Genomic DNA, 21,073 nt, shown 5'->3' with positions numbered 1-21,073 from the left:
GGTCTTGGACGGAACGGGGCAGCGGTCTCGGTAAAAACAATGACCGTGAAAGTTTGAGAAGTGTTTTTGGTAAGAGAGCGAAGCGGAGGAAAGAGCACTTACCAGCAAACGCTCGAATTCCAGACGACTGGCGTTCCTGTTGGTGATGACGTTACCCACCTGACCTGAAATGTGCCTACATCAGTCTCCGTTCTGGCCAAGCAACGACAAGCGATTCTTCCTCTCGTTCTTTCGCTGGCATTAGGGTCCGGTCGGCGAGCGACGGGCCGCAGCGATAATGCCATTATCCAGAAAGTGGAGAATTTTTCTAACTTAAATTCCATTTTATTATCATTTATAAAGGTGGTTAAAACGGAGGGATTGTACATTCCCTCCGTTTTAACGAAGGGAATGTATGTACAGTACGTACTGTACAGTACAATCCCTTGGTTAAAACGACCGAATTCGAATCGTCCAAAGCTAAAAGTACGAAGGCCACCGAAACCAGCGCTAAATCGAGTACTTCAAACGATAAGAATTGTGTGGACTACGGCATAATTGGCAGTTTTAACGCTGGAATTTGCCATTTGCCACGTAATTCGCCAATACCGAAGATTATCAAATGAAGTAAATGATAGTGAGGCTACTTACGAAGGCGCTATTGTATACCGAAGCTGGACCGTGCGCAATCGGAAAATTGCTAGAGAATGCTTTCCGTTTGTAGAGACACAGAAACGGGAAGCATTCTAATTTGAAGACGAGAAGGAGTCGCTTCGGTCGAGAATGAGAGGAAGATCTTGGCGCGAGAAAGAAGACAAGAGGTACTCACCGACAATAGTGGCGAATATGAAAACTCCGATCAGGTAGCTGACGATGGTGAAGAGGTATCTGAAAACGTAACACGCTTTTACTTTCACATAGATTAAAAACCGAAATCGGGCATTATACACCCGCGGCCGGGGAGGAGGAGGGAGAAGAGTTCTAACCGCATCGAATCGACACCTATTAACGAAGACGTTTCGATCGACCGTCCCTAATCGATGGGCTCCTTGGAATTAAGTCGTCGCCGACCAATTAATAAGTCGAACGGAAAATTGCCGAAAGGAAATTGTCTAATTAACGGGAAGCGCGCCTTTTTGTAAAGGAGAAAGATTGCCGAGAGAGGGACGAGCGGTCTTGGACCCTTTATCGGTTCGTTCCCCTTTCTTTCGGCGCGTAAACACGTTTTTAACAGGGAGAAAATCGAACGCTTCTATCGATTGTCTAACCGCTTTTTGTTTGAAAAAAGAGGGGACAACAGATCGTTCGGAAGAGGCCCGATCGATCCCGATTGTTCGAGGACTTGTTTTTTAATTTCGTTCGTATCGTCAAATTAATAGCGTAATCGATTAGGCGCTTCTTTTTTGGCGGAGAAGAAGTAGAAGAGGAGGAAGAGACGTCTGCCAATAAATTACGCCTCTTCCGAGTTTCTCGATTTCATTCATTTACTGGCAAAAGAATCGGGATGTTTGCCGTCTTGTTCGACTGTAAACGACGACCAGCTCCGTTTTTCCTCCGTCGTAAATCCCAAACCATTGGTTTTTCTTGTCTTTTCCTAATCTATTTATTCAAATTAATGGCATTAAATGAGCCATCGACCGCCATCGTTCTCCGAGTCCATCCGCTGGTGTTCGTCCCGAGTATGGAAATCACCAGCCAGACTCTATTAAGTACAGTACCTTCCCCGGGCCAAAGTGGAAAGAATCTACCTAACACCCAAATACAGATCCGTTTGCCTAAATCCAGTGCCGCTCCGCCATAACCTCGATAAAATAAGAAATTGAGTAAATATTACTTATTTTAATTCAATCCATGCCACGATTAATTGCATTTAATACGTTGGTTAATTAGAAACTTACCAGCGGCAAAAAACTGTTTTATGCAGATTACGGGGAGCAAAAAGATAAAGAAATTCGATATTTTATGTAGATTTGAAATTAATATTTATTCAAATTTAGAAACTGTATATTCGGGTAATTTGTTACCCAACTTGCTCGGCAAAGAATTGTGGGATACGAAGGAGAGCTTTTCCCTCCAGCCAAAAGGGAACCAACGTGGAGTGTCGTCACTAAACCTATTGCGAGTTTTCTTTTTTCCGTTCCTCCCCGTCTTTGTACGGAGGGTAAAATCGTCCTCCTATTCGGCCAAATAGTCGTCCGGTACGTATAAAAGTCCATTTGTTGTCCGAATCGATTGGGAAAGACACGAAAAAGAAATGGACGATGACCAAAAACGTTCGTTTAGTGCGTTTAGAAGAGAACGACGCGGTCGTAAGGCCAACGTTGCTCCATCGTTTTCCTAATAAGCAGAAAATTGTATCCCATTTTGGTCCGCGTGTAGTACGGAAGTAGGTTAACAGTACATTAACGAAAACACTTAACTGTTGGAATGTGCTCGGTAATTTCGGTGGAAAAGGAAGAATGGAAATTAACCGGAAGCGAGAGGGAGCGGAGCCATCGGATACCGCGGAGAGCGAGAAAGTCGAGAAGGTTCGCGCCAGAAGCGTAAAAGCTTCCGCTAATCCATCTCGGGTTGTGTCACGGAAACCGATATTTGACTTTCCACTTTTCCGTCGGTTCTGTTAAAAGACAACGAAACCGGGAGAATGAAGAATTTTGTGGGAAGAATACATATATGGAATATATGGAAAGAAGCTCCGTCCCGACCCAAACTCCATTCGAAATGGCTGAAAATACGGCCATAAGAAGCCAAATATTCTACCGATTGAAATTGCGCCGACGACCACCGTATTTGCCGCCAGTCGACTTCCCCCGCCGTTGAGAAAGAGACTCTTCAAATTCGCTCGGAAGAGAATAATCGGCTCGATCTTTTCACTCTGACCAAGCTCTTTGTAAACTTTCGTCCGACTCCGTCGTTTTCTTTAAGTAATTTCCTCTATACTCCTTTCTTGTTCTACCCTAGTCCGGAGGCCCGCCTTCTCCGCCCTTCCACCCCGAGTAAAAGCGCTTAAAAGTTGGGATTGTTAGATCCCTTATCGTCCAACGAGGAAGAGGAAGAGGTCGTCTACATTTTCTCTCCGTTCTCCCTGGCCAAAGGAAAGGAAGAGCGAAAGATCGGAAGACCGACTCGTATTCTCTTTCCAATAAAGGAGAAAGAGCGAATGCGGCATAGACAATCCACTTCCTCTTTGTCAAATTTCTTCTCGTTTTCCGTTTAAGTGTGACCGATCAATAATTAGACACTACGCTCGGACATTCGAAATTCATAAATTACTTTTCGAAATACGCATTTGAAATTTCGTATGACGTCGAACGAATGAGAAGACGTCACTTTTCTAGTTGGCCGACGATCTCGCGCGACGGAAGACGACGAATTCGTTGTCGATTCGTCTCTTTCAATTACCGCGTGGCCGAAACCCAAGTGACGCCACTTATAACGTATTCTCCGCCTAGGTCTTGGCGTTTCGACCCCCATTAAACGTCGAGTTAATTCGGAAGCCGAGGGAACGAATTTGTCGGATTCGTGGCGGAACAGAGACCCGCCGGCACTTAATGACCCCTCTACAAATGACCTCTTAAATTAATGGTTGTCGATAACAGTGCCTTTGTGTCGCCCTAAAATGAACGGAAGAAAAGGGTACTTACTGGAGATTGGTGGCCGGAGTGGCCAGATCCCCGATGGTCGTCAGCGTCAGGGTGGACCAGTAGACCGATCCGAGATATTTCCTTGTCAGCGTCTCGTTGCGGCCGTCCCTATGGGGAAAGGCCCACTCTCCTTCGAACTGTTCCAGTTCCGATAACATGTAGTAAAAACATCCGAACCAATGCGCCAGTAACAGAAGGATGTGTACGAGGTTGACCACTCTCCACAGGTTGGGGTAGATGGTCCTGGATTCGGCCATGTAGTAGAATCTAACGGATCTGTACACTTTGAGAAACCTGGGCAGCCGCAGGATGGGCACGTTTCCCACCAGGAACTGCAGCGTGTCCAGAGGCGTCAAAGCCGCCAAGTCCATCAGAAAAGGACGAGACCTGAGATAATGACTAGCGAGCTTCTTGGCGTCGCACACCATAAGACCCTGTTCCAAGTATCCGGTTCTGAACTGCACCACGATGTCCAGGAAGAAGAAGAAGTCGGAAAGTCCGTCCATGACGTACCAGAACGTCGGCATGTTGCCGTGCAGTTCCGGAAACGCCTGGCGGACGATCAGGGTCCAAGCGTTGTAAAGCACGAAAGCGGTCAGCAACCACAACCAACCGAAAAGGAAGTTCTCGTCGGGATTTATGACGCTGCCGACGATAGCGGACCACCACTTGCGTTTCACTTGGTCCTTGGTGGTTTCTCCGTGACAGAACCAGGCACCCTCGCCCTTGTTCGTCTCGGCCACCTGCCTGGTAGAGAAGCGCTTGAGAAAGGAATCCTCTCTCTTCAGAGGGGGCTTCTTGTGACTCTGAGTGATGGCTCCGGTCAGCTGTACCGTGGTCCTCAACTTGAGCCATCTGGATCTGCTGGAGTGCGGAGCGGAAACGGCAGCGCTGACTTCCAATTTCCGAGCGGGAGCTTCGTCTTTCTTTTCTTCGGCGGGTTCTTTCTCTGCAAAACACGGGAATTTGAGCCGAGGAAAAAGAAGAGGAGAGTTTTCTTTAGGAAAATCGGCTTACCTTTTCCGTTCCGATCGGCTCGAACGTTCTGGCCTCCGACCGCACTCTCCCTCCTTCCTTCCGCCGGATTGGCAACGGTCACACCTCGATTTGGACTTCCGTCCACCATCATGGCGTCGACGCGAGGGTGGAATTCGGCGAGTGGAACAGCCTGCAACGAAACGAAGGTCACGACAAGCAGCGATTTCGGATTGGTCCTAACGCAATTGTCTCCGTTAACGAGACAAAGAGAAAGGCATTAGTCCGTAATGCACCGTCTATCGGAATAATAATGGTCGAGACGAGGATCGCTCTAACTTCGTTGTCCCTAATTTTTACGATTAACGAGGCCAAACCAACGTTTGGCGCGATCTTCTTCGGTGGAAAAGAAGAAAACATCGATTTGGATGCAAAGACGGCGGTATTACGTAAGCAAAACTGTTATTCCGGGTGCATTTAAAATATTCACATCTGTTACCAATGAAATATTCTGTCGCCGAATTTATTTATTTATTCATTAAAGGAATATTTCGGAAACGGGACGTTTGCTGGCAGCCATCCCGGCCATCGAAATAAAGAGGGAAGAAGCGGGGACGATTATTAGAGTGGAAAGAAGATAAATAGAAGCGGGGAGGGCGGTCAGTTTTCTAGCGAAAAGACGAGGTCCGACCCCGATTTAGCGGTCTTTTCGTCGGTAAACGCATTCGTGAATTATAGATTTTGCGGCTTCTTTCTTTGCTCGGCAGAAAAAGAAGAATTTGGTATTTGCGCGGGGGACCGGTCTGGGTGGGGGTTGCGGGAGGAAACGTCGATGTCGGTTCGACCTACTTCTCGATTTGGAAGGAATCCAATTCCGTCGACGTCTATATCGAATTCTGCGCAGGTTTCTTCTTTTATCGAAGGGAAGAGCGCCTTTTCTTTTTTAAAAACGGCGCAAAAAGCGAAGGATGGCCACGTTGGCTCTTTTTAATTACGCGCCTTCTCCCGGGTTAATTAAGAGGCGATTAGAGGCAATTAATTCTCTCGTCTTTCCGACGTCGTACGACGTCGATGGGAAACTAAATCTCGGCGCCTTTCGTTTTTATAAATGGCGACAATTTACGCTGGGACGAGATTTCCGACAGAAAGATTCTCCGGATCTTCGGCGCGAGGCGATTCGAATCTCTAAAAGGGATTGAGGGAGGGCAGCAGTCTTTAAACGCGCCGAGACACCGGAAAGATTTCGCGCCCAATCCCTTTTAATGCTAGATGACGCGTCCCGACCAAAATGCCGATCTTCCCCAACTTTTGGTCTATTTTCTGATAAACTAAAGTTAACGTTACTATCGTCGAAAGACGAGAAAAAATTGCAGCTATCGTCTCCAGTCCGCGTACAACGTGGCTGGAAAATTCCCTTCTTCGGGAGCTTAGCATTTTCATTGTAAAAGATGCGGTACATCGGGGGAGAGGGAGCCGTCGATTTTATTGGTAAAGTGAAAATTTAATAAAATGCCGAGAGAAATACGAAATGCGCCAACGAATACTTTGAATTTTGCAAGAAGTCGCGTCGCATCCGAGGTTGGAAAAATTCTCCGAGCGACACCAGAATTCTATTTATTACGGGGAACCCAATAATTACAATTGGAGGGAAAAGAGAAATGGCGATAGGGAAGGAGTGGCGGACCTCTTTTTGACGGCATCGGCGAGGTCCGGATTTGTTCTTTTTAATACTAGTCGTTATTATTACTTAGTCGAGTCTACTTAGTCGCGTGAATAAGCTATTATATAGAAAAATTAAAAGTTTGCCAAAAGTACCGTACAGATATCGTTGTAGACGGCGGAAAGGGAGGAGTGAAAACTATCCGCCGGGCTACCCCTACGAAGGAGACAATAAATGCGTTCCGGATATACATCGCTTAATCATTTGGTTGCGAGGACGACGTAACCCTCTTAGCTCTTTACTTTCTTTCTCCTCGCTTATTCTTGGCAGACGTAATTTTGTCGCCCATCTTCTGCTCACGCGTTATCCGAATTTGATAAATCACTACTCGATTCGATAAGTAAATGGCGGTGGTTGCGACGGAAAGTTCCAGTCTCCAAGTAACTGGTTATAAAACGAAAAGGACTGGCGCGTGACCGGGCCCAAGTAAAAAGTGAGTTTTGTAATTTGTAGTTCTTACAAGGCGGCCTTTTACCAAGGTCGACTCTTATTTTCTCGTATTTAAAGCGAAAAAATAAAATATACGATAAAAACGAAGACAGAAGGCGAGGCGGTTTACGGAGAAGAAACGTCGCAAATTATCTACGAATAGCGCTTCCATCCTATCGTTGGCAGTCGACGAGGATAAAGATTTTAACCGGACCATTTTATAAAGGTGTGGTTGCCAAAATCGTCCGAGATCGAACGTCCCGCCGGGGAAATGCCATCTACGCTATAAGCGGAAACTTCCCTCGATACATTACGTTAATACTTCGGTAAAGGGAGCGCGTCGACCGCGTCCATCAAAGATTACCTGGTGTTTACGCTAATTATACGGGGATTAACGCGCGGACGAGGTAGGAGGCATCCGACGACTTACGATTTTCGCTAAACCCCGTTAATGCGCTAATTATATTATCGAATTAACGTAGTTCGGCGGACGATCGAATTAATTTGTCACCCGCGCGTTTCTTTTTCGGGAATTGTCCGACGACCTCCCCGGACCACTTTTAAAATGGCGTCCCCGACTGCCAACGTAACACTTATCGAAGGGCGTACGACGGGACGGTTCACCTTTGGTCGTTAAATAGGGGATTATTCTCGACCACGACGTCATTGGCGCGCCGTACCGTACGGTACGAGGCGCTTCGACATCCGACAACCGCATCTTAGCGGAAAAGTTGGCCAAAAACCAACCGCCATTCTGCGCCGTTTCGAAATAACGCCGAAAAGCGGAACGAATCGATCAAACTGGATAATTTAAGACATTTCGGCAAGAAATTTGATTAGAGTAAATTATTGTCTACAAATTAATTTAGTTACTGGCTAAGTTTTTAATAAAAATTTCATTTTCCGCCAGCAATTTACGTAAGAATTAATTTAACAGGCGCAGATTTTAATGGGTGGAATTTATGCATTTATAACAACTGGAGGAAAGCGGTTACGATTTAATAACCGAAACGATTTAGTGTCATTCGATTTCCATTCAATCCTACATTTCGGACAACCCAGCACCGAAAGCAATTCGTATATTCGTGTACGTCACCACGCTTAGACGACCATCTACCGTTTAACGCCGTAGTCGAAAAGTACCGGTCGGCCGCTCCGACGTTTTCGTAAATTACGTTCGACCGTGGGAAAAAAGGGCCCGTCCGATGGGTGGGAATAGCCACGTGGTTATACTTTTATAACGAAAAATTCTAAAGAACCACGTCAAATTTAGGTAAAAAGTGCGCCGCGGCCAGCCACGGAATACAACTAAGCCCGCTTCGGATGCCGGAAATCTAATGGTTTTTCCCAGTCAAATATCAAAAATCGATAGGTTCTTGATTTTTTCAAGAGGTTATTAATATCCGGGAGGCCAGCCGCCGCCTAAAAGCCCCGTAAATTATACAAGAACGTTCTTTCGACTTAATGCCAAAAGACAATAAGGCGAAGAGGGAAAGATTTTCGCTTTCCATACTTCGGTCCATTAAACTCGGTCCAATCGAGGGAAAGTGGAGTTTTGTAAAATTCAACGATTCCGATGCGCATCTTTGTCCTTTCTAAAAACTATCCCGGCCATTTTATATTCCGGAAAACTGGAAAAGACGGAAAAAGTAAGGTAAATCGTCCGCCAGTAAAATTACTTAAGAAACGTCTTTGGCTAAACCAGCGAGTCGATGGGTCGGAGGAGGAAAAAGGCAGAATTTTCGGCTCTCTTCCGAAGAAAAATACAGTAGGCGCAATCCAACAAGTACAAGGTATTTCGACTCGGGTCTCGTCATTCATCCGCCGGTGACTACTGCGCGGGAACAAGGCCAAAAACTCCCGTTTTCTAACCGGCTTTTTGTCGTTATTAATGTCGTTAACGTCTATCGTTTCCTCTTTACCGTACAAAAATGCCGACCGACCAATTTATTACGTTTGGCTGGGATTTGCGGCCAGACGCCGAGTGGCGTGGGCGTATTTACGCCAGAACGGTGTCGGGGGTAGACGATATTTTGTACGGTAGTCGGATACCGGTGGCTAAAGGGAACGTCGTTCCCTCTTAACCTTCTCCGTCCGATGGACCCGGGCTTAAAAATCGAGGACCAGTGATTTCGTCCCCGGCTCGGAAGGCGGAAAGGCGCCTTCCGTAATTAGCCATAGAAAGGTTCGGATGGAAATTCGAATAGTGTTTTTGCCGCGGAATCTCCCGAGACGCGGATAGTAAAAAAGGAAAAAGATCCTAGACATCACCCGGATGTTTTTATTATTGAACCTAATCGAATTCTTAATTATTTGCCAAAGAAAACACTCTTTTCCTCCTGCCGCCTTTAAGGTCGGTCGATTACTTAACGTAAATCGATAACCGGGGAGGAGCCAGAAAAAAATTCCTTTTGGTTTTACGGCCGGGCCATAACCCACCCAACCCCATTTTTACGTCCGACACTTTCTTCTTAATTCTATATTTTAAAAAACTCGCTTCTTTCTTCTCGGCCCGGTAAAATTTCGGAACGCCAGCGACGTCGGTCCAAAAACCCTAAATATTTACTCTCGGAATAATTAATTAAGAATAATAAATAATAATTGGCAAAACGACCCCCGGCCGTTCTCGAAATTAGCCTTTCTTTCTTTTATATAATGACTAAGAAAAAGTATAGAGAGTGGTGGTGGCGCGGAGTCGGGAGAATATTCGAATAGATTACGAGGAAATCTGGCTGCTTCCCCGAAGAATACCGAAAGGACGATATTGGCATAATTACGGAACTTGGTTTGTTTTTTGTGCGTCGACCGACGCCTTTTTTGGACAATTTAACCTTCCTCGGATGGAACGAACGGGAGGAACGACTCGTCTCCGGGACGAAAAAATCGATCAAGTTTATGATAATTTGCCCTGGGGGAAAACATCTTTTAATGGCGAAAAAAATCTCTCCTCTCTTTAAATTTTCCATTCTTCTCCTTCTCCCTCCTCCCCGCGCGGAATCTAACCCAGTCGTTCCTTTTCGATCGTCCGTCCGGAGTAAAATTTGGCCAACGGAGGATGGCGCCGGGCTCTAAATAAAGCCCTCGACGTCGATCCAATCGAAAAGGAATAAAGCCATCCTTATCCAATAAGAGATAAATAGAAATTTATTTTTCGGCGTTGCTAGCTCCGAGTGCGTAATTTAAACTTTAGATATTTACGATTTTTCTTAATTCTCCGATAGACACGAAAATAATAAATTATGTAAATAAGCGTCACGCGTTTTTCTTTCCGCCGTGACGTTTCGTTTCCAGTAAATTTACGTTACGGAACGCGAGTGGGTGGTCGGAGGAAGTAAAGCCATCCCCTTATTCCATTCGGGAACTTTATTTAATTACGGAGTTATTCGGGCTGGCGGGAGGAGCGAAACGTTGGAAAATTTTTGCGGAGTTTGGTGGCGGTCCGTGGCCCGGAATCTTTAAAAATGTTATCTTTTGTTTTCGACGGTAAAGCCGCCAGAAGCGGCATTTTGCGGATTGTATTCGACGTTTATGACCATTTGTGTTAATCCCGCCCGTCTTAATCGATGTAATGCTTAAGAATATTAAAAGAGAGAGTTTAAGAATCGATTACTTTGAGTCGAAAAGCGGACAATTTTCAATCCTCGGGGACACGGGCGAAAAAAATGAAGAAAATATTTCAATTAGGAAAATTACTTTCCCTTTTTGCCATTTAATCGAATCTAAATGTTCTTTATCCGGGAAGCTAATTTAATAATTCTTTTTATCAATTTGTCTCAACTCCTTTCTTCGTCGGGAGGAGGACACAAATGCAAATGACGTGGCCACCCGACGATCCTTTTCAGATAAGGATTTTCCTACCTCTTCCAAAGCAATTTTACAGAAAAAAACGAGGAATTTATCTCTGGAATCGGGAGGGGGTAGGCGAGAAAAACCACTTTCGGACATTATCGTAAAATTTAAAAGCGGGTTTTAACATTAGGCAATACCGTACTGTACCGTACATTAATTAGCCTAATTAAGCGAGAGCGCGCGGGGTTTAAAGGCGACGTTTTAAAGCGAGACGATGGAAAAAATAAAGTTTTCGTCTGGAAAAACAAGAGTAATCCGAAGAAAAGTGGAAGGCGGTCGAGTGTGAAATCCGATTAACGAATCATTTGCCCTTGTAAGTAATAAAGTCGCTTTTGTATATAACGCGGGAAGAACCCGACTTAGCGTTACTCCGTCGGATATGTTTATTCTTCGTTGGGTTACGCGATTAAAAGACGGAATCGATAGCATTTTGTAAGAGGTATACGAGGTTCGGCTTTCCTGCAATGCGGTGGCGACGTAAAAAACAACCTTCGCCTACTTACGTCGTCCACTCTAACTTCTTACCTTCGACCTTTTCTTTCGGAAACCGGCGTAAACCGGTCGTCGGCTTGTTAACTCGCTCGTTCGGCCTTCTCTCCCTCTTTTTATTTCCTATCGAACTGTCCACTCGGACCGTCGACCGCCATATCAACAGGTATTTTCGGTCGTAACGCGTTAACGCTACACTCCAACCACGTCGTCCCTCGACTCGTCCGTTTCCCTCCGTTTTCGCGACCAGGGGCCGACCGCTCCCGCCCGAAACGACCGAAATTTCTAACCTAATCCCTCCTCCCCTCCCGCGGATAGAACGGTTTAAATACGATATTCTCACCGTCTATTTCCGCTTTTATTCGTTTTACGCGAGTAACTTTCCCGTCGGGACCCTTAAAAAGCGGTAGGTAAAACCGGGAGCGACTTACCTTTGACTAAACGTGAAATATCCGAAAGCAGTTCCGTTTGCGTACGTAGTCTACGGCAACGTAGACGGGAGGGGGTAGTCGACTTAAGGCACTCATTTTGTAAGGTGGACAGCGAACGGAGCGAAACCTTGTCTGCGTCTCCGAGGTCTGGCGACGGCAACCTCTTCCGCGCCTGCGCGTTAGCGGCCAGGCCTCCTCAACGGGTCGATTTTTGACCGGGATGGCTAGCGACGGCATCTCCGCCAGCGAAAAGTTACAATTCCTAAAACTTTCTCACGTTCGACCACGGTTTCCGCAACGTCCTCCCCCCGGGGAGAGCCAAGCATTTACGTAATTACGGACGATTTATCCGTTATAAATGTATTAACGTACGGGCGAAATGACATTGTCTTGGCCGGTAGTCGAGAACAAAGGTAACCTACCGACGAGACGGTAACGACAAAGATTAGAAACGACCGAAATCATTGCCTCGTCTAAGGATGACGTCACTGGAAGGTGGCGTCCGACCGTCGCTAAAACGGGTGGCTACCCGGGCGGAAGGGAAAGGACAGTGGACTGGGTTTAACGAATTATCTAAGACGGAGGATCGATGGATCATCAACAGGTTGTACAGATATTTTATTCTCGACACATCCAATTTATCGAGCGACCGCAATTGCCTTTAACCCGGATTCATTGCATTTATTTGTAGTGTTACGTCCGATATTCGCTGGCTTCTAACCTTGCCGAGAATCGACGGCTGGAGATTTTTAATGGGGCGACAACTGCCATTCTACTCGTTTAGTTTTCCATCGACGAGACGAATAAATCTGTTTTTCCTAAGCATTTGTTTCTTTAATGCTAGAAAATGTACGCAACGATAAAAAAAGAATAGAGGAGGAGGAATCTCGAAGGACGGGTACGAGTGGGGGAGAAGGTTTCCATCGGAAATTGAGTGCGGCGATTACTCCCCAATTGGACCGTTTCCAAAGAAATTATTATTAAATAAGTATTAAGTAATCGTTATTAAATATTAAAATGACCTAATTGTTGGAGACTTTTATTGTAAATTTGATTTCTCCGCCACCCTTTTTGCGCGGCGGTTTCCATCTAAAGGCCGAAAGTATTCGAAAAATATTCATTCGTCTAATCGGTTTAATGTCGATGGCAGATTTTCCCATAGAAAATCGCTTGTGAAAAAATAAACGTGGATTATTTCGCCCGTTTTCCTACGGAAACGAAAAATAACGCCGAAAGAGCGGAATGTTTAGCGACGTTTACGAACGTTCGAGAGTTTCGTGCGTGTATTTAATAGTAAACAATGGGAATATTCGCGGGCGTTGGCATAGCTACGGTTTGAGCCGCCCGGAGTGGTCTGCCAATTGCCACCCTCACCCTTCCTTTGGGAAATACACCATATAGATCAAACCCATTTTAGACACAATTAGAAAATTAAGTCAAAGAAAGAACAATTTTATTTCTTTTATTGGTAAATAATTTTATCTCCTCGTTATTAAAAGAATGTTTAATAAAATTTTTCATGCCAAAAATGCCGCCCGCCCCCTCCGCTCGACCCTAGCTACGCCGCTGTTTGCGGGGTATTATTTACGTATCTATCATTGGGAGGTGGAACAGCCCGGTAGCTACGGTGGGCTAAGAAGTGGCTAAGTCCCCTCCGCTTAGTCAGTCGCGCCCATACGCGGTATATATAACGTACTGTATAGTACGTCTTTCACCTGGTAAATTTAAGATACTCTTACTTATTTTTACACTTAAACAGTAATTAATAGCCCCCTGGGCCCTTAGTTACGCCTCCGAGGCCTAGTGCTGGCTAAGAGAAAAAACAAAAATACCAGTCACGAGTCTATCTCGCAACGATTGACTGATTTTTCCGACCGATACCTATACCTCGTACAAGGTGCCCGTCCAGAGGATCGGTCTATACATTTCTGTATTTCTCTTTATCCCATTATGGTTTTTGGTGGTGTGATTTTACCGACATCGACCTGGCAGTTCGGTTTCAAACGAAGAACTAAAATAAATTTCCCTAATTCTCCGCTCTTCAATTAACTGGTGTCGTTTGCCAGCGTGCATTTCTCGGAACAGAGTACATCGATTCGGAATTTCGTAGTCCGTCCGACGGTTTCTAACCAGAAATAATCGTCTTCCGCTTTTAAAATATTTGGAAACGACGAAAAGAAAAATTCTTTCGATTTTTCAGCCAATCCGGCCTCGATTTTATACATTATGTTTAACGACACGTTATTAGTTCGAACGTCTCTTCTTCCCGTCCATCTTTTCTAGTTCTTTCGAGTTAGCCTAGTGGATAAACCGTCATCGTTACCCGGATTTTCTTCGCGGGTCGATCTAATTAGGGATCCTCTGGGGAGGGCTTTCCCTCGACAGATGGCCCACGTGTTGCGTCGCCTTATCTCATCCATCCAAACCAGTAATTGTGTCACTTATTTTTGTAACAAAAATCTAAACTCGCCACCGATATAGAAGTAATGCGTGCGTATTTAATGCCATTATTCTCGGGCAATTACAAAAGAAAGGACGTATCTTACATCAAATATCGAGGACGTATTCGTTTAAGAATAATCGACCCTATTTCTTTCTGCATAATTACGATAATATACATTAAACGTCTTCTTTTCGATCGGCGCGATCACTCTCTTCGCTATAATTGACGAGCTTCATTTTGGTATCCGAGACGAATGGGGGATCGATTTTACCAAATGATGTCAGAAACGTATCTCGGACTTTCACGGCAAACGTCATTCTATCTCCCGCCCTTCGATACGCTTTCTCTTTCTTTCCTTACACTCAAAACTTTCTCCGTTTTTCGAGACGTTCGAAACTAAAGCGCATTTCGCCTGGGAAAAATGAATCGTTTCGTTGGCAACTTATTTAAATTATAGAAAAATACGCGTTTAAGTCGAGTAATCTTTTTTAAAACGGTACGCGAATACGCGAAGATTGGGATAAGGCGACTCGATGCATCGAAGAAATCGATATCGAAATTTACGGAATTAAAGCCAAGCAAAATACCTCGAAAGACTAAGTTTGATAAATCTCCAGGCTAAAACAGAAGAGGATGAGGAAACGAGGAAGTGGTAAAAATATAAGGCCTGGGCTTGTCTGCGGCGGCACAAATTTATGCTGTGGCGGGCGAGTCAATGTAGTAAGTCAATCGAATGTCGGGACAATGCTTTGGAAAGAAAAGCGTACTTTAAATCGCAATTACCGAAAACGGTAGCGGCTCCCGTTAAAACCGCCATTGATTACGAAAGTCTTACGACCGATATCGGACGGTGCCGAAATATCCTAACGATAAAGAAGCCAACGATAATTTATGGAACTTGGCAAGGGGTTAGCAGAGTTATCCCGAAAAATATCGCAGAATTAGAACGAATAACTACGCGTGGTGTTCGACTCGGTATAAAAGAAAAAGATTTGGAATTTACAACAGAAATGGTAGCTAAAACGGCAGTCAATTTTGGTACGAAGAAATAGGAAGTGCTGACAGTAGTCTTTGAACCATTTATTCGACGAGCTTGCCACATCTGTCGCGAGACTGTAAACTGTAATGCGCGTAATTCTACTGTCGAAGCAAAAGATCTAATGGTAGCAACGAATGGTGCAGCAAAACGGTTCGAATGCCGACCAAACAACTGGCTTAGTAAGCGCCTTGGTGAATCGAGAAAAACCATCAAAACGGGAGTGGTCGAGCTTCAAACGGCAAGTGAGCCAGATGAATTTATAAAAACACTGGAGAAAACCGGGGTAAATATGGAAGAAAAATCAAGAAAGATATTCGAGGAGCACCGTTTGAAACTTGAAGAAAAAATACATAAAGATGAAAATCTTAATATTCTGTTAAAACTTTTTGGTCTTAGATCTCGAGACTAGCGATTTAAGATGACTCGAATGGAGAAGATAAGGTTATTAGCTAACGAAAAGAATATCGGAACCGAAGAGGAAGTGCCTGGCTGGAGGACTTTTACGGGAAACTAGCTCCTATTTAAGTGTTAGATTCCGAAAATTCCCGTTTGTAAGCGCGAATCCTCGACTAACTACCAACGCTCGGTAATTTTATCGATTCGGCAAGTAGCGGGCAATACGAAAATTACAACTGGATGGTTAATACGATAAGTTTTTTAAGACGGGGATCCGGCTCTTTGTCCGTTCGAAACTTATCAACAAAAGTCATATTCTACTCGCAACCCATCTATTGTTAGTTGGGAAAATTGCGAGGTACGGTACAGTATGTTGGGTTATTTCCGCTTACCCTATCAATCATTACTCGAATAAAAGAGATATTTACAGAAACGTCGGTTGATCGGTCGGTTTGATGGGCTACGGCAACCCAGCGCGCGGGCAACGTGCCAAGAGGGTGCCTCGAGACGTTGCGGGAACCGGCTTGTATTTACGCGTTACATACCGTACTGTACGGTAGGCGATGAAAAGGCGAAAGGTGCAAACCCACCACCGCTACTAGAGTTGGACGGTTTTATCCGTTGGGCTACCGGTAATCCCTATTTACAGAAAGCATTACACTATATGGCGAAATTGAAGTACAGTACAATACAATAGGTGGATTCGTCTCGGTGTATTTCGCCCGGGCGAAAATTAACAGAGAAGCATTATTGTATTACTTGGAATTTATATTCGACGTCGTCTTTTCCTTTATAGGAATAACGGTGAGGAGGAAAGACAAATATAACGAGCGGTTATAAAAGATAACGAAATGTTGAAACGGACAAAACACAATACGATACTAGGCCGAGGGTGAAATGCGCTCGTTTCCACGCTAATAAACAGCCATGCCATTTACCACAATAATTCATCTCCGTTAAATCTACAAAAATATATTGGGAATTTTATGGTAAAATAGTCGATGCCGCCACGCAATTTTGAGCTTTTGTCCGGCTTCTCCTACGTTATTTTCTATTAATTTGCACCCACAAATATTTCCATTATTTATAACATACAATGTAAATTTCGTTAAGTTTCATATATAAACGCGTAATAAGTTACCCATGCGGCGCGCTTGGTCACGACTTTTCTCCGCCTTTAACGCGCTATTAACGCGCGTAGATCGGTGCAATTCGGAAGGAAAAAATGCAGTTTGTCTAAAATGAATTTACGCAATTACGCGCGCAATAATAATAAACGTTAAAGAACGAACCACTGGCAATCACAGAGCCGTCCCGATTTTTTCTTTTTCGGAGGTCTTCTCGTTCCGGTTTCGGCCCACGAAAATGCGGTCATCTCCCATATAACGAAATGTCGTCCTCGGAAATGTCGTCCTCCATCTCGCTTGGCCGCGTAACTGGTTACGGCCTTGCCTCGGACGTTTGGGAAAAGGACGCCAGGTGGCGACTTAATTTCCGGCTTACGCAGGTTTTTCGCCAGTAAAGTTAACCGCGGCCGGCGTGTCAAACAGAAGTAAGGCGGAAAAAAGACAGACGAATTAATATCTGGTAAATACCTAAATAATTTAGAAAACCATAAACGGAGATGATGTATAACGCGCGCGACTTTAGATAGTATCGGCGGGGAAGACTGGCAAATTATTACAAAACAATATTTGTCGGGTGGATCGATAGGCACCGCCGGTGACGGGGCCAAGTTTCCTACGCCAGTTACGGAAAGGCGTCGAATGGTGATTAATTAGGTCGGTTCCGACCTTTGCCTTCGGTAGGCTCGAATGACGGCCTCCTCTTCCCTTAATTGATAAGAGGGTGGAGAAGGATGCGCCGGCGGTAGACTTATCGATTGCCCTTAAATCTCGAGAGCGGAGAATTCTTTTCGTAATATCGTCGGTATCCGAGATGAGGAATATCTAGAAATTACCAACATCGTCCGTCCTCTTCCGGCGGAAGCGCGACGAAATTGATGGCTCTTTCCTTTAATTAACGAAGAAGGGAGTTTATAAAATTCGGTGGAGGCCCGTCCAAAAGCGAAATACAACGCCATCCCCGGGGCCTTTCGATCGTTTATAAAGCCCTATCTCGCCCCTACGTTTCCCCACTGGCCAAATCCCATGGGGTCGCCTTACGATAGTCGTCGACTTATTATTATTTCGGTTCGAGAGTAACAAATTTTCGGAAAAATCCCTACCGTGGCGTAAAAGCCAGCGTTTTAGCCAGATTCTTACTTTTCCAGTCCCGTCACGCCGTAGATTTAGCGTACGCTCTATTTGATTTACATCCAGTTGGGATATAAACTAAATCTTGTTACGCCGCGCTTCTCCTTAAGTTACGATATCAATTGTCTGGTAGACGGTTATTTTCCGAATCACTCTCCTATACGGGCGCCTACCGCCCAGTGGCAAATTTGGAGGGTGACGGACGTAACGGATTTTCTTAATTAATTAGGAGAGTGACGACGTCGATGGTCGGTTACGCGCAGGCAAAAGACTCTTTCTCTATCGTCATCGATCGGCTCGTTCCTCGGTTATCGGCATTTCTCCTCTATTTATCCTTTTCCATTATTTTTGACCGCCCCTCGGGCCTGGTCGAATTTTAACAGTCCGAATTAAAGCCGACTAAATATCAATGTTTTAATGAAACGTCGGTTATTTAATTATTCCTTAATTAATTAATTCTATTCCGTCCGTAACTAGAGCGTTACTATATTGTTATGGTTCCGACCGGAACAATAACATCGGCCGTAACCGCCGTTGTTTATACACACCATCAGGCGCGCCTATCCTTCCGGTCAATTAGCCTACATTTCGGGATCGCGCCGCTTTCTAAAGTTCATCCCCGAGGAATCGACGGATGGCGCCCCAGCGAAGACGCGGGGTGGTTTGGGCGGAAGACGAAGAAGCCGGGTGGACAAATTACGAAGATTTCGAGTAATTAAAGACGACTCGGGAGGGAAAAAATGCCGGCGCGGGAGGAAGAGGAAGAACGAGTCACCCGTAAGAGCGCGGAGCAGCTCGGCCGTTCGAAACTCTAGTCGGAGCGATGGAAGGAAATATGTCGGAACCGGAACGAACGAGCTCGAAAGGAGACTTAATTAAAGGCCCGCCAACGCGTGCAGCCGAGACTCTTTTAAATTCGATTAATCGCGCGCTCGTCCCCATTAAGCGCCGCACCGGTGGGTTCGGACACAAAAGCGCCGACCGCCGTGTATACTCGGCGGAACTTTGGTTGTGGAGATCGAGTTTTCTTTCCCCAACGTCACCCGATTGATAAGTTCGATTTAATAAAGAAGGCGGGGGTGGAAAGCGCGGACGCGTCCTCCTTCGAGCGGACGGGAGACGCGTTTTATCCGCCGAATAATCCCAGGGGTGCGTTATTTCCGTCTTCTTCCCCGAATATCGATCCCATCTCGGCCTTTGTTTAAAAAATTCGCCTTTCCATCGATTGACGTCGGCTTCTTTCCATTAAATTTCCAATTTTTCCATCTGCGAAATTTAAAAATTCCCTTTCTTTCTCTTTACCCAAAGAAAAACACTTTCGGCTTTCTTTTCCGAATTTCTTGCACTTTTCTGCCGGTGAATCCTCCCGAGAAAGAAAGAGAATTGAGATTTTGCCTTAGTTTTTCAACGCCTGGCAAATTAATAAAAGAAAAAACGGGCGATTTTTCCGGGGGGAGGAATTATTGGGGTGGTCGAAATGATAAAACGGGGGAGGAGACGGGAAGAGCCCCGAAAGAAAAATCTTTGTTGTCGGAGGAGGAGGGAGAAGACCGAAGCAAATATTACCAGACGAAACGGAAAGGTAGAAGTAACCCAAAAGCGATTATGTGGAGTTGTTGACAAAAGTGGCGGTGGGAGAGAGGAGGAAAAGGAACCGGTTTCCAGCGCCCTCTTTCTTCCGACGGCGAAACGATGTTTACGGAAGGAGATCGGGCAAATGTAAATAAGAGAAGAAAAATTGCATCTCCGATCCGGACGATATTCGGGCTGCCTCTCCCATATCGCTTCGTAAATGGGTGTCCGGGGTCTCGTAACTTAGTTCCCTAATTAACGACGGTTATCGAATAGAAAGTAACCTGCGATTTATTGGTGGCCCAACCCCGGAAACCCCAGCTTCGCCTCCCGAAAGAATTACCAACTTTTAAAGCCCCGACCTTCGGCTTAATCGAAAGCAAACTTTCCCTGGCAATCCGTTGACACCAACATCCAGAAATACGACAGAATTCCCTAATTTTACCCAATCTACGAGTTTAATTATTGCAATATAATAAAGAGTGTAATTCCTGATACTGAATAATAATGCGGTGATAAGGTTTCCACAAAAAACTCACCAAATTAAGATTAGAGAACTTGTAGAAACTCCATCTTTAAAGAATTACAAAAGGTGTCTTTTGTAAATTCTCTTCGCCGTACGCGATTTTCCCTTAATCGTTACGGATTCCATCCGGCTAGCCAGGTCACCACGGGTTAACGTTGCACGCCAATGGCAGACGGAAACCCCGTACAGAAGGAATTAATATTTTATTATCCGGACTGTCCGATCATCAATAATACAAGTATAAGAATTCCTCGGAGGAAATCTTTATCCCGGGCAGTTTCTTACGTGAAAATTCCCTTCCTCGGCTTCTCAATAATTCATATTTAAGAATCCCGTTTAACCCCACCGCAAACGCTATCTATTTACGCGGGCCGAGCTAGTAGCCTCCCCGACGTCGGCAAATTCCTGCCACCAAAATACGTAAGAGAAATACGGAAGTGTAAAGAAGAGGCACGAGGGAGGAACGGGCCAGCACTGGGTATAAAGTGTTAGAAATTAAATTAATTATTAAAATTTCCGACTGTCCTTATCGTAGGGTATTAAATACGGGGACCAGCCACCGAACCTAATTATATGGTAGTGGGTTCGACCTACATTTAAGAAGATATTTAAGGAATCTTCTGCCGTAACCAAGCTTTTGCCTGGCCAGACGGCCGAATATTTTCGGCGGAGAAGTTGTCCGACGCGGTTTTTCCTATGGAAAGAATTACTTTAAGTACAGAAATCGGAGTAAAGAGGGGAAGCGAAATGCGAGTTTCGTAAGGAATTAATTTACAGAAAGTGACGAATAAGCGTTTTGGTACAAACGATCGATGCTCGTAATTTCCACCGAAAGACATTTTCCCGACAAATTCTATTTTAATGGCGAAAATCCATTAACTCGTCACTTTCTTTGCCTCTTATTCGCCGCCTTTTCCAATAAAGAGCCCGCGATCGTCCCAAAACAATCGATTTTTTCGCCAATTTCGCGGATCTCTCCAAGCCACGGGCTTAATAAATTCCAACCATAAAGTCTCCGTTTTTTAAAAATATTTTCATTAAATTAAAGAAAGAAACAATAAAAACCCTTAATTCCGGAACCGACGCGGAAGAAAATTGTAAATTAAGGACATTACTAAAAATTAAACGCTTAGAATTTAATTAATTTTCATTGGAAAGAAATGACTTTTTGCCCACGAAAATTTCTTATTTATTAATTAAATTAAACCGCAATTTTAGGCAGAAATGGTCGGGGAAAGGCATTCTCTCCTCCAAAATATTGCCAGGAAGCCGAAAAATTAGGACATTTTCCGTGCAAATCTGTACTTTTCTGTAAGAAATGGGAAA

At 44.8% G+C, this 21,073-nt stretch overlaps 1 protein-coding gene across 4 annotated transcripts in view; it reads right to left on the bottom strand.

Annotated features, from left to right (window-relative positions):
• LOC111638433 overlaps nt 1–21,073 on the bottom strand; it is a 39,125-nt gene that overhangs the window by 9,108 nt on the left and 8,944 nt on the right. For 3 of the 4 annotated variants that reach the window (XM_023384140.1, XM_023384141.1, XM_023384144.1), the window contains exons 2-5: nt 4,641–4,791; nt 3,624–4,572; nt 809–867; nt 103–164 (exon numbers count right to left, since the gene is read on the bottom strand). In XM_023384140.1, coding sequence (XP_023239908.1) covers nt 103–164; nt 809–867; nt 3,624–4,572; nt 4,641–4,791 — 1,221 coding nt within the window. Of the gene's footprint in view, nt 1–102; nt 165–808; nt 868–3,623; nt 4,573–4,640; nt 4,792–11,516; nt 11,667–21,073 lie in introns of those variants that run through there. The other variant, XM_023384142.1, reaches the window with a different exon arrangement.

Source organism: Centruroides sculpturatus, unplaced genomic scaffold (assembly GCF_000671375.1).
Source record: "Centruroides sculpturatus isolate CEXI.00-Female unplaced genomic scaffold, Cexi_2.0 scaffold1067, whole genome shotgun sequence".
Lineage (NCBI taxonomy): Eukaryota > Metazoa > Arthropoda > Arachnida > Scorpiones > Buthidae > Centruroides > Centruroides sculpturatus.
This window is presented reverse-complemented; position numbering and strand designations above follow the sequence as displayed.